Source organism: Malaclemys terrapin, chromosome 2 (assembly GCF_027887155.1).
Source record: "Malaclemys terrapin pileata isolate rMalTer1 chromosome 2, rMalTer1.hap1, whole genome shotgun sequence".
Lineage (NCBI taxonomy): Eukaryota > Metazoa > Chordata > Testudines > Emydidae > Malaclemys > Malaclemys terrapin.
This window is the reverse complement of record NC_071506.1, coordinates 21,142,508-21,156,769: the sequence shown is the minus strand read 5'-3', so window position 1 is coordinate 21,156,769 and position 14,262 is coordinate 21,142,508. Positions and strand designations below refer to the sequence as shown.

At 45.0% G+C, this 14,262-nt stretch overlaps 1 protein-coding gene across 15 annotated transcripts in view; it reads right to left on the bottom strand.

The window, feature by feature from the left end:
- The window catches only part of MTSS1 (MTSS I-BAR domain containing 1), a 172,676-nt gene extending 165,857 nt beyond the window's left edge, over positions 1–6,819 (bottom strand). For 9 of the 15 annotated variants that reach the window (XM_054017454.1, XM_054017456.1, XM_054017463.1 and 6 more), the window contains exon 1: positions 5,940–6,818. In XM_054017454.1, coding sequence (XP_053873429.1) covers positions 5,940–6,011 — 72 coding nt within the window. In that variant the 5' untranslated portion in view covers positions 6,012–6,818. Of the gene's footprint in view, positions 1–5,939 lie in introns of all 15 variants that reach the window. The other 6 variants (XM_054017458.1, XM_054017457.1, XM_054017459.1 and 3 more) reach the window with 2 other exon arrangements.
- Positions 6,820–14,262: the final 7,443 nt, after the last annotated feature.

The window sequence follows — 14,262 nt, the reverse complement described above, 5'->3', positions numbered from 1 at the left end:
CACCTATTCTAAAAAAAGAAACACACTGTATAGTATAAATACCAGAGTCCCTATGCTTGAAACAGAGCTTGTCTTCAGGAATCGTGTGAGAGAGACATGTAAATTCAAATGTAGTATGCATTGAGATAATGGAAGATGTCCCTCTTTCATCTTCCCCTCTTCTCCCCCAAAGTCTACACCTGTGCTTTGCACATTTGTTTAAGTTAACCATTAAGAGAAGATAATGCTAGCCATATTAGAAACTGGATGGCAACCAGACCTTAAAATTCAGCTGTAATATCTATATTTTACATCAATTTTGTTACTACCAGCTTACTCCAAAGCATTTAGAGACCGCTTGTTTGAGAGATGCTATACAAAATAAAGTCAGGGTCCTGGAAGCAGATACATGCGGGCAGCCTCTTGTGTTTGCACAAATCTGATCACAGTACCAGGATCGTTTAACGCCATATTTGTGTGGTAACTGGCTCAGCACTTTGCTTATCCCAACAATGGCTTAGCATTGTTTGAGTCACATCACAAATATTTTCATCTGTTTTTCAAATGTGCATTTCCTTGTGTTCATATCAAACACACACAAAAAAATGCCACCGGCTATCCCTAACCACTGAATCAGTGTAAGGACCTAACTACCAAATTGCTTCAAGAATTATAGCCATTTCCCTTGTGCATCTTGTGCCAAGTTTTGCCATGTACACGGTTTAACTACTCTTCACCCTGCCCATACTGAAAATACATTCAGAATTGGAAAAATACTCAGTACTTAATATTTCTCATCTCTCAGCCACTCAGATACAATCTCTTATCTATTCTCCTTTTGGGCCCACTCAGATTTCTATCCTTTCTATATCTCTACCAGCAACAGCCTTGAACATTTGACAGCAATGATTCCACATTCCCATCCAAAAGAGCATTACTAGCCACAACAGGGCAGAATGAAGTTAGTGATACCTCTCCAACTTAGCATTAAAATAAAAGTCAAATCAATGCTTTGCTCTCAATTACTTTATGGAGACTTCAATTAAAAGACTATAAAAATTTATATTCTCTTATCATTAGGCCTCTGGATTTCCATCCCTTATTAGGGAGGTGGGCACTGATCCTGCCTTAGAAACGTGTTTTTATTCTCCAAGGAGAAAATTTATATCCCCTTCTTGTATCTTTAAGCCCAAGCAAACTCATGGATATAATCAATGTAGGCCTGCCTGTTATCATTTATTTGTATGCTAGGAATGCCTGGAGACCACAATCAGGATCAGGGCCCCATTCAACCAAGTGCTGTACAGAGCAACAGCTCCAACAAGCTTACAGCCTAAACAGACAAAACAGATGAAGGGTGTGTTGGTGAAAAAGGATGCAACATACAAGCAAGAGTGATGAGTGGCCCACAGTATCTTAGTTCCTTTTTGGGGTGGGGGAGGAGAGAGTAATGATAGTGTGGAATAAAGGGGAGCGGGAGGGAATAAGTTAAGAAAAGCACAGAATTAGGAATAAGAAGGAAAGGAAGAGCAACACTGAAAAGGGGGAGCATGCTCTGCATCAAAAGACAGGATTGTTTGAAACATGCTCTTTAAAACCTCACCCCAAAATGATCTCCATACATTTGCTGTATGCTACGAGAAATTAACAGCATACTACTGTACAGAGCTTCTCAGTATTTTGTTTCTAGAAAGGAGTTACAATCCATTCAGATCAAATGCTATCTTCCCACAGGGAGCTACAGAAAGCACATTACATTCACAGGGAAACCTGTACAATGTTAGCACAGCATACAAATCTACTCCTCAGAGGGCACAAAGCAAGTGTTTATTTTTTAATTTGGACCACTTTGAAAAAGATCTTACATATAACATCTGTACGTTATCACCTCAAGAATAGATTGTAGGGAACAATAGTTCATCAAGAATGGACAATACGTACAGCTAAATTTCTAGGATTCTCTTGAATTCTGAAATTGCCAAATCCTGATTCTGGAGCAAAAATACCAAGCATGGCACCAAATGTGAACACGTCAAACATGAGCCTCTCATAATGAAGACCCTGTGTACACCATGATAAATCTGACCTAAACTTTGCAGCAGAGGGCCTGGATTTTGCCTACACAGCAAACTGTAAATTCCACAGCAGAATAAGATAAAATAAAAAATGGAAGGGGGAGGGGTTACTGAATTATATATTAAAATGAACAATACAATATTCCAGGGGGAATAGCTCAGTGGTTTGAGTATTGGCCTGCTAAACCCAGGGTTGTGAACTCAATCCTTGAGGGGGCCATTTAGGGATTTGGGGCAAAATCAGTACTTGGTCCTGCAAGTGAAGGCAGGAGGCTGGACTCTATGACCTTTCAAGGTCCCTTCCAGTTCTATGAGATAGATATATCTCCATATATTATATTATATTATTATTAACAAGGAAGTGCTATTTACTCCTTCTCATAACACAAGAACTAGGGGTCACCAAATGAAATTAATAGGCAGCAGATTTAAAACAAACAAAAAGTAGTATTTTTTCCACACAACGCACAGTCAACCTGTGGAACTCTTTGCCAGAGGATGTTGTGAAGGCCAAGACTATAACAGGGTTCAAAAAAGACCTAGATAAGTTCATGGAGGATAGGTCCATCAATGGCTATTAGCCAGGATGGACAGGGACGGTGTCCCTAGCTTCTGTTTGCCTGAAGCTGGGAATGGATGACGGGATGGATCACTTGATGATTACCTGTTCTGTTCATTTCCTCTGGGGCACCTGGCCTTGGCCACTGTCGTAAGACAGGATACTGGGCTAGATGGACCTTTGGTCAGACCCAGTATGACAGTTCTTATGTTCTTAATTATACAATGCTGCAAATTTTTTAATTTACACATAGCTGCCAAACTCTGCACTGAAACCAACCTGCATTGTAGAAGATGTTGGAAGAAGATTTGGGACTTTTGGCCCTTCGGAAATTGAGAGAAGCAGTTTATTATTGTGGACTAGAAGCAAACTAGTTCAATGTTTCTGCTAAGAAGACCAGCACTAGACTGGTTAAGCATGCTAACATAGTCATCATTAGGTTTCAATGTTAACTCACCATTGAGTCTATTGGAGGAGATCACACTTTGGAGCTATTGTTTACAGGCTCAGAAGCCTTGTCCACTCTAAGGAAAGGTGGGCATCAACAACAGGACAGCTGAACTGGTGCTAAACAGTTTAAATCAGGGGTCTCAAACTCCTGGCCCCCAGGGCTTCAGCAGTTTTGGGGCCTGGTCTCTCCCTTGGCCCAACCTGCCGCCTCCGGGTGCTCCCCCCCTCAGGGGCCCCGGCAGTGCCGGGGAGCTGAGCGGCAGCTGCCTGCTCGCTCCAGTTGCTACCGGCCCCTCCCTGAGGCCCAGGGCAGGGCGGGGCTGTGCCTCTGCACTGCCCCCACCCCGAGCGCCCCTGTGGCCAATGGGATGCTGCGGGGGGGGCAGTGCCTGGGGGCAGAAGTGCACGGAGGCCCCCGGGCCTGTCCCAACTTGGAGCCCTAGGTAAGCGCGCACACCTGACCCCCTCCCAGAGCCTCTGTTCACACTGTTTATATTTGGGGGGGTTTCATCACAATCACAAAGAATAAAAATTAATAAAATGAAAAGGCTGGATTCTGTTGCAAATTCCACACCATTGCAGAGTACACGGGGCTCTAGCTATAGCCTTTCCATTATGGGAATTACGGACAGATCCTGCAACAGGACAGGCGGGCAGACCCCTGCTCGGATCCCAACAGCTTTGCAAGGAGTCCACCCCCACAGTTCCACTTGTATGAAATGGTCCTTAGAAAGCTAAGTTCCATTTTACTGCAGCGGTACAGCTAGCTGAAAGCACCCATTAATCTCTGAAAAAATTAATTATTTTTGTAAACTGTCATTATCCTTGCACATAATTAGTAAAAACAGCTAATGTTTCATTAATTGCATTGATGTAATTTAATTGCTTTGTTTAGACTAAACAATAAGGAACATTGTGCTTGTTTATCTAAACAGTGATCATCAGAGGTAAGAATTGGTGCAGTGTTCTTTTTCTATAAATCTAATACACCCCTCCTAGAGTTCAGTCTAGAAAACAGGTTCCACTACTATTAAAGATTTTTTTTAAATCCACACCTGTTCCCATTTCTGTAAAGCAGCTGTGTTAAAATCTTTCCAGTGAGCAGGGTTTCCGTACATGTAACAGTGCATAAACACACACAACAGCAGCAGCAAAACAAGATGCATCATTTTTATAGGAGAGAAGTAAAGACATGTTCTGCTCTTCTCTATTTAAATAAAAAAACAACAGATTTAATCTGGCAGAACAAAACATCTGCTAAATGTTCTTTTTGAAGTATATGTAATGAAAATTATTACAGGGGTGGAGGTTGGTTTTTGTTTTGTCTTTTTAATGAAACCTACACTTAATGTAAAAAAAAAAAGGCAAAATTTGGAAAAATCACACTTGAAGAACGTGACAGCAATAATTGCAACATTCTTCTGATACACACACCTCTCCCCCAAACCTGCCTACAATTAAAAGCACCGCTTGTAAAGAAAGTATCTCCATAGATCTGTTTAGATGAAAGTGCATGTGAATCCAAGCTAAAAAATAATTCCTGGACCAGACACCTCCCCTCCCACCCACCCCGTACACACAAAAAACCATTCATTTATGTATGCCTCACTGTAAATTATATTTTAGCTAGTAAAACTGAGCTCCCATCCAAAGTATATCCACACCCACCAGTGAATCCCTCATCGCTGAGAACTACCTCCAACTGGAACCCTCATTTCCCAGCCCTTCTGGGAAGAGTCCTGTACAAATTAAAAATACATTACAGTATTCTACAGCAATGATTCTAAACAGTGTAACACTTCACTACTGGCTGTATTTAGACTATAGCTGGATTCCCTCAAATCTAGACCCTCATCTATGCCCCATCCGAGAAAGGCATCTTGTCCTTGTTAAGGAGAACATTACAGTATTCCGCAAGAAGAGCTGCAAACACTGTAGTAACGTTATTTTAAGCTGTAGTGGTTTGGGACCATTTGCAGAGATACTGTAGTTTGTTTTTTTTAAACAAGACTAGGCTAGAAGATCCTCCCCATCACACACACACACCTATATAGATATAGATATAGATATATATCCTGCAGAGAGGCCCTTTGCAGTCAAGGATACAGTCAACACCCCTTAATTGATGGCTCCCTCACAAGAAAGATCTTTGCAGATTGTGATTTCAGTTTGCAAGGGGACAAAGCTATGAGAACTGATGCACTTTACATTTAAAGGGACTCAGGAAAGGGCAGTTACCATCCATATGAACATACCATATATAAAAAAATTAATCACAGATTAAGATACAGTTTCAACCCAGAAAAACAAATATACTTTTTAGTATCTGTAGGTCTAGATTTTCATACGGCACTCATCATGGTGGTATATTGATGCCTATATTGCCCCTTTCAGCCCCACCCTAGAGCTTTCCAACACTCTATAATAGGTGTCCTACACTGAATCACTTCTGGCCTTGTTGCATTTATTGTTAGGAATTGCACAGCCTAAAACAGTTTTTAAAAAATGGTATAGGAAATGTTGGCGTAAGGTAAAGAGATCCAAACTTAAATGTTCACGGATGGGCACTGCAGGAGAAGGAGGTGGTGTCCTGCAAGCAACTCAGGAGTCAAAAACATCAACAATTAACTAACATACTGCAAAGAGCATTTATAACTGACGCCAATACACATCCAGAAGATTAAACACGGGGGGTCTCTGTCTCATCTATAAACTAGTGTAAAGGGGCTTTGGGTGGGGTAGGGAGTTAATGCAATGATCCTTCAATGCAGCTGGAATTTATGGTGCAATCATGTGGTGCTTGTAAAGTTTACCCAGCAAAGGTTACTAGATGACTTCCCAGCACCTGGTCCCCCAATTCCCTCTCAATCACTTACCTTCATGTCGCTTATGATGGTCTGGAAGAGCCCTCCAAGCGCACTACATTCCTTCTCTATCACAGCCTCCATTTTCCCGGCTCGATCACACAGGAGGACACAGACACTGCTGCAATTTCACAACCCTAAAAAAAAAAAATCGCCCCAATCTCCCACCTCTCAACAAAACCTGAGCAGCTCTTAAAAAAAAAAAAAGGGCGAACCTAAAGGCAGCAGGGAAAATAAGTGAAATCCTTATCTCTCTATTTTGAAAAAAAAAATCCCAATGTTATTGGTGTCTATTTTCTACATACAGTCCCCAACAACCCCCCAAAAATATCCTGAGATTTAAAACCAAGCTGCTACTATCCCCCCACACAAGGGCAACAACAAAATCCATCCTTGGGCATAATGGGTCATGCCCACAAGTAGGATCAAACCTGGTATTTCAATCTAAAACAGCATCAGCTGTTTAAAAATGAATGTAATGCACCAGACCTGCTGCCTACCAAAAAAACCCAACAAAATAACTATTCATTTAAGGCAACAAATCTGATCGCAAAGAAAAGCATTTAATACACCCACGCTACTGCTTGCACTTAAAAAAAAAAAGTAAAGCGCGTTTAACAAAACAAATCAACGGCTTGCCAAAAAAAAGCCTAATGCATTTAGAGCAACAAATTAATATTTCAATTTTAAAAGCCCCACTGCATTTATTAATGCACTCGGCCGGCTGGTCGCCACGGCGGGAGGGGAGCCAACTACCAATCTAGTGTTTCCAGAAAGCCCCAATGCACGGGATTCATCTGCTATTTGCAACCCCCGCGAGCCACCCGGCCGGCAGAGCTGCCCCCTCTCGTGCCCCTGTGCTGCGCTGTGACTGGGCTCTCACACAGCTCCTCTAGCTCGCCTCGCGAGCGCGCGCCAGTGCCCAGGCCCTACTATCTCACCTCCCCGGGAGCGGGCGCGCGGGCGCGTCACGAGCGCAGAGTGCCCGCCCCGCCCCGCCGCTGCTGATTGGTCAAAGGGAGAAGAGGCGGGTGGTAGAAGGTAGCTGCGGGCTCTAGAGCGCGCATGGGTGTGGGAGCGGGATGCTGGCAGAGGAATGCGTGGGAGCTGGGTTCGAGTCCTTGCTCTGCTACTGTAGGAGTGAATGGTGGGGCTACGCGTCAGGCTATGGGAGAGGAAGCTGGGTCTTCTAGCATAAGGCAGCGCTAGGATCCTGGGTTCTGTTCCCAGCGCGGGAGGGGATGGGGTGCTACTGATTTTCAATGGCTTTGTCCCTCTATTCTCCCAGCCATGAGAGGTGGCCTGTGAGGAGATCCTGAGGTGCAACAGGCCTATATCCAGAGGGGTTAATGACCTAACCAAGGCTGTGTGGTGTTGCAATCAACAGCCTTTTCTACCCTCTGTCAGGCTGGTGTTTGTACTCCCCACAAGCTGCCCAGTTGTCATGTAATTTTAAATATAGTGCACACAACAAAAACCATGTTAGAAGAATATTATTAAGGTGGTAAAGTCAAGCACACTAGGAAATGCCAGAATTAAGGCCGTCTGTGCAGGGGTCCTAGGAAAAACTAGTTGCAAGATCATTGAATTAAACATTATCACAATGCACTCAAGCAAGCTGGCCAAATTAATGCTGCACAGGCACCTGTAATTCTGGCATTTGCTAACTTTAGAGCTTGACTTTCTAACCTTAATAATGTTCTTTGAGAGAGAAAGAGTGTCTAATGTCCTAAGTTTTTAAAAAAGCAAACTGAAAAAATAAATTCCATCATGGGCATCATGCTGATATTCACATGGTTCATCATTAGGTCTACTGCACAGACTTTTACCAGGTAAGCTAATGGAGTGACTGGTAGCAATAGTAGGCTGTCATCCTCTATGTGGACTAGCACTAAAAGGGGCTGGAATGCTTCGCGAGAGGGTTTCATAGATATTTGCTGGCAGCAAAGGCTTGATGAGATTTGTGAAACTTGGGTTCCATCTCAGGCACTGTAGAAGACTGTGCTCTCCTAGGCACAGCCTCTTCTGCTCATTACTCCCTAACTTGACCCCCTTCTACCCTGTTCCCTCCATTCTCTCCCTGTCTACTTCTGTCTCTTCCCTCTCCCTGGTTACCCATCCCAGTCCCATTCTCCTCACCTACCTAATCTCAGTCTCCACTCCTTAGGCTTCTCATCCTAGTCATAGTCTCCTTGCCCAGCAAGTCCTGATCTCACCCCTCTGGGACCCCACCGCACATCTCCTTGTCCGGCTGGTCCCAGTCCCATTCTCCTTCCCCAGCCAGTCCCAGCTTCCCTTTCTCCCTCCCAGAAGCCTCTAGTCCAAGTCTCCTTCACCCAGGCTCCTTGTCCCAATCAAATCCCTATCCCCCACATTTCAGGAGTGGCTCTTGTCCCCTCTGCATTTAAATCAGGTAGCTATCTGCTCCACACTGCATGGGCCAAGTGGTGGTGAGGAGAGGGTATTGAGAATACAGGAGAGACTGCCTCCCTGCTCTCCATTCCAGGTCCCAGCTTGTAGCACCCCAGAGATGCAATTTAACCTGGGAATTTAACTGCAAAAGTCTTGCAAGTTTCTAATGAGCATGTGCAAACAGCAATTTTTAAATGGCTTATAACTTCCCCAAAGTTGGGCAGACTTTAACAGGGTTGGCAAAAGGCACATCCCTGACACAAAAGCCATCCACCTGCTAAATGTCAAGTCCCTGTTCAAAAGCATGAGGGTGCTAGACATGTTCAAAGAAAAAGTCACCAATATTTTTTTAACATGGGCAATTTGATAATTAATAATATCCTTGTTACTGAAAACAGCTGAACCATTTTGGCTGAAATTCCCACCCTCCTCCCCCCAAGACAAATCAGCCTGAGGCAGATGCCTGGCATGGAAAATTTCAGCCCAAACAGTTAAAAGTTATAAGCAACTGAAAACAGCACCTTATAATTAAAAGTGTAGAGCAACCTTAATAATAGGTGGTGCATGTGCATATTATCCCGTAAATAGGGCCCTACCAAATTCACATTCCATTTTGGTCAATTTCATGGTCATAGGCTTTTTAAAATCTTAAATTTCACAGTTTCAGATATTTAAATCTGAAATTTCATGGTGGTGTAACCATGGGGGTCCCAACCCAAAAGGGGACCATGGAGGGTCGCAAGGCTATTGTAGGGGGGGGTTGCAGTATTGCCACCCTTACTTCTGTACTGCTGCTGGCAGCGGTGCCGCCTTCAGAGCTGGGCTCCCTGCGTTTGGGGGAGGTTCCTGGAGATGGATCTGACCGAGCCCCAGGAGTGGGACTAGCATCTGGAGATCCGCACACAGTAAGAGGCCCCAGTCCTGCCCCTCCCCTACACTAGCCAGATGTCACTGGGGAGATCAGTCCATGATGCATTTTTCATGGCTGTGAATTTGGTAGGTCCCTACCCATTCTGGGTCCTGTGCCAACGCCCCGTGTCTTCCCTTTCGGTCTGCGGGAATGGAGCCCGAGTCTCCCCAGCACGTCACATTTGGCAGTCGAGTTACTCCTTAAGATCCAATCTGACAGTGAGGACTCCAACGATGATATCGACTCGAGTAATGCATACGACACGAGATTGTTTGTGGCATTCATGGACATGCTCACCACCATGGAATGCCACTTTTGAGTTCAGGAAACAAGCACTGAGTGGTGGGATCACATTGTCATGCAAGTCTGGGATGACGAGCAGTGGCTGCAGAACTTTCGAATGAGAATAGCCACTTTCATGAGACTGTGATGAGCTCGCCCGCACCCTGCGGCACAAGGACACGAGATTGAGAGCTGCCCTGATGGTGGAGAAGCGGGTGACTATTGCAATCTGGAAGCTGTGGCAACTCCAGACAGCTACCGATCAGTCGCTAACCAGTTTGGAGTGGGAAAGTCTACTATTGGAATAGTGTTGATGCAAGTTTGCAGGGCCATTAATCGCATCCTACTCAGAAGAACCATGACTCTGAGTAACGTGCATGACATTGTGGCTGGCTTTGCACAAATGGGTTTCCCTAACTGTGGAGGGGCGATAAATGGGACGCATATTTCAGTTCTGGTACCAGCCCACCTAGCCTCCGAGTACGTTAATCGGAAGGGTTATTTCTCTATGGTTCTCCAGGCACTTGTGGATCACTGTGGGCGTTTCATTGACATTAACAAGGGGGTGGAGTGGGGAACGGTACAATCACAGATTTGCGTATGTCCTGTTATCATACTCGGCCTTCTTGTCTGGAGTGCTGTGCAATGAGTGCTGCACTTCAGGATGGCTATACTGCATGGTGATGGGGGTTGAGTGCAGTGGGTAAGGGTTGTAGTTTTATGGGCTGGGTGGTGAAGCTACAGGTGTTGGAGGATGTTGGGGAAAGTGGGTTGGAGGTGACATGGGGGCACAAGGGAAAGAGTTTTGGGACAAGGGCTGCGGGGGTGGGGGTGGCGGTAGTGGTCCACCTGCATGGCTATGAGCGCCTGGATCGAGTCCGCTTGGCGCTCCATGATGCTTATCAGCCAATCTGTGTTTTGCTGCCAGAGCTCCACGCTTTTGTGCTGGTGATCCGCATTCTGCTGGCAGATCCTCCTTTCACTCTCCCTCCACTCCTGCGCTTTTAGATTCTTGTTAAGTGACTGCTGCATTACTTCATGCAGCATGTCTTCCTTGCTTCTACGTGGCCTCTTCCTGAGTCTTTGCAGTCTCTCGGCCGGTGATAACACGGACGGCTGAGATATCAAGGTTGCATCCATAAAGGCAAAATGCAACACTTAAAAGAGGCAGCATTTTTCACACCAAAAAGAGCAATGATTCCCCCGTACTTAAGGAGGGCAAGCACAGTCTACACAATAGCATAATTTGGCCATCCCAAAGCGAGCACACATAACCCACGGGAGCTCCAAAATGGTGAGTAAGCACAAGGTCCAGGGGGAATGATTGTTTCATGGCTATACTGTCCTCTGGGTTTCTGAGCCTTGGGGAGAGCCAACAGCATCAGGGGGCCCCTATACTGAACAATGTCCTCACATTTTCCACAGGAGTTCGTCCTGGAAGATATCTCGCTGCTGAGGGTGACCTGGGAAGCAAGGGAGGGTCTTCTACTACAATGCGGCTTCCGCCCTGGCCCATATGCAGCTTGCCTGTGTGCAGCAATGGTCCCCCCGCCCCTCACAGCACAGTGGCGCGGACATGTTAGCCTGACTGCGACAAGGACCACAGTGGCTCTCCCAAGAAATCTGCACAAGTGCATTGCCCAAGTTCTGGATGAGACCTTTGAAGAGATCACTGAGGCGGATTACTGCGATGTGAGAGAGTACATCAACGCCCTATTCTGCATCTAGGCATGCATGCAGCCCTCACCCTCCTCACCCCAGGAGTCCGCACCAAATAACTTCCTTCCCAAAATAAAAGCCGCTTACCGGGAACCTCCTCTGGTGTTTGTCCTTCCCCAAGCACCGGCCGCTGCTACTGGCTATCTTCCTCCTGGCTTGAGAACAACTCCTGGCTGCATGCATCTAGGGATTCCAGGGTGTTTTCCTCCGCCTCAGCACACTCGCTCCCACTTTGCTCCTCCTCCTCCTCCTGCCTTGTTGAACTGGGCTCTGAAGTGTCCATGGTGGTACTTGGAGTGGAGGTGGGGTCACCCCCAAGTATCACATCCAGCTCTTTGTAGAAACGGCAGGTCGCAGGGGCAGCACCGGAGCGGCGGTTTGCCTCGCGGGCTTTGCAGTAGCTCCTTCACTTTAACCCTGCACTGCAGTGCATCCTGGTCATGGCCCATTTCCATCATGTCCTTTGATATCTGCCTGAAGGTATCGTAATTCCTACGGCTGGAGCGCAGCTGGGACTGGATAGCTTCCTCCCCCGAAACACTGATGAGGTCCAGCACCTCGCCATTTCTCCATACTGGGGATCGCCTGGCGCGTGGAGGCATGGTCACCTGGAAAGATTCGCTGAGAGCACTCCACACTTGGCTGAGCAAACAGGAAGGGGATTTTCAAAATTCCCAGAGAATTTAAAGGGAGGGTCTGACAGTTGGTCACCTGAGGGCAGGGCAGTAGAGTTCAAACTGATGACCAGAGTGGTTAGAACAGGCATTGTGGGACACTTCTGGAGGCCGATCAGAGTGCATTAACAGACCAGGGCATCCACACTGGCGCTGCAACGCTCCAGCGGGGGCGCAGCAAATGTTATTCCACTCACCGAGGTGGAGTACTAGGAGCGCTCTAGCCGCGGAGTCAGAGCACTCTACGTGCCTTGCCAGTGTGAAGGTGTTGTGAGTTAGAGTGCACTGGGCTGCTTTAATGCGCTCTAACTTGCAAGTGTAGCCATGCCCTGAGTGAATGACCTAGCACTTTGCACTATAAAATTTCATCCCATTTCTAACACTCCAGTTTTCAAGGTCATCCAAATCTTCTGGTTTGGTATTCTGGTCCTCCTCCATATTGGCAATACCTCCTAACTTTGTGTCATCTGCAAATTTTATTAGCGTACTCCCACTTATTGTGCCAAGGTCATTAAAGCAAATGTTAAATAAAATTGGTTCCAAGACGGATCCTTGAGATACTCCACTAGTAACCTCCCTCCAGCCTGACAGTTCACCTTTCAGTATGACCTGTTGTAGTCCCTGCTTTAACCAGCTCCCTACCCACCTCTAGATTCTCATATTAATTCCCATTTTGCCCAATTTAACTAATAATTTCCTATGTGGAACTATACTGAATGTTTTACTAAAACATTTACTGTGTAGATTAGATCTACTGCATTTCATTTGTCTAGAAAATCAGTTATCTTTTGAAAGAAAGATCAGGTTGGTCTAGCATGATCTACTTTTTCTAAAACCATGTTTTATTTTATTCCAAATACCATTTGCCTCTATGTCTTTAATAATTTTCTTTCAAAATTTGTTCTAAGAACTTGCCCACAAGTGAGATCAAACTAAAGGACCTATAGTTAGCTAGATCACATTTTTTTTCTTTCTTAAATATAGGTACTATATTTGCAGTTCTCCAGTCATAGGGTATGACCTCAAGTTTATGGATTCATTAAAAATCTTTCTTATTGGGCTAACAATTTAATATTCCAGTTCCTTTAATATTCTGGGATGAAGATTATCCAGCCCTCCTGAATTGGTCCTGTTTAAGTTTGGCTTCCACCTCAGATGTGGTAATTTCTACTTCCACATCCTTGTTCCCATTATCCACCCTGTCACTGCCCCCAAGCTCTTTATTACCCTTATTAAGAACTGAGGCAAAGTATTCATTTAGGTGTTGGGCCATACCTGGATTATTTTTAATCTCCATCCTCACTGCTTAGCAGACACACTTCTTTTTTTCCTTGTTTTCTTTTTACTAATATGGCTAAAGAACCTTTTACTATTGGTTTTAATTTCCTTTACAAAGTCCAACTCTGCCTGGCTTTTGCCAGTTCTCACTTTATCCCTACACTTTCTGACCTCCAACAAGTAGCTTTCCTTGTTGATCCATCCCTTCTTCCATTCCTTGTAGGCTTTCTGCTTTCTCTTAATACCTGTATGAGATGCCAATTCATCCAGTTTGATCTGCAACCCTTCCCTATGAGTTTTCCCCTTTGCTTGGGATGCAGGCTTCATATCGCTTCTGAAACTTTGACTTAAAGTAATTCCAAGCCTCCTCCACATTCAGATTCTTGAGTTCGTCAGTCCAGTCCACCTCCCTAATTAATTTCCTTAATTATTTAAAGTTTGCTCTTTTGAAATCAAGCACCTTAGTTGCAGACCTATTTTTGTTTATCCTTTAATTGAATTTAAACTTGGATTAAATCATGATCACTCGAACCAAGGTTCTCCTCTACACCCAGTTCTACTATGAGCTCGCTACTTACCAAAACTAAATCTAAAATGGCATCACCTCCTGTTGGTTCGGTGACTATTTGGTGAAGAAATCTGTTAGTTCTCACACCCAGGAATATCTAGGCCCTACCATTATTAATAAGGCTACACACACACTACAGCTTAAGTTGGTATAAATTATGTCGCTCAGGGGTGAGAATAAGCCACCCTACTAAGCAACTTAAGTTACACCGAACTAAGTGCCGGTGTGGACAGTGTTATGTTGGTGGGAGAGCTTCTCCCACTGACATAGCTACCACCACTTGCGGGAGCTGGAGTAATTAAGTCAACAGGAGAGCTCTCTTCTGTCAGCTTAGAGCATCTGCACTAGCAGACCCCAAGCACTATCACTGTGCAGCCTCTGTTGCCATTCTTCCTCAAAGTGATTTTGACTCAAACAGCTTCTGTTTTACCCATTCCATCTATTCCATTCTAAATTTCTTTACAGTCTACCTCATTGTTAATATACCGTTCT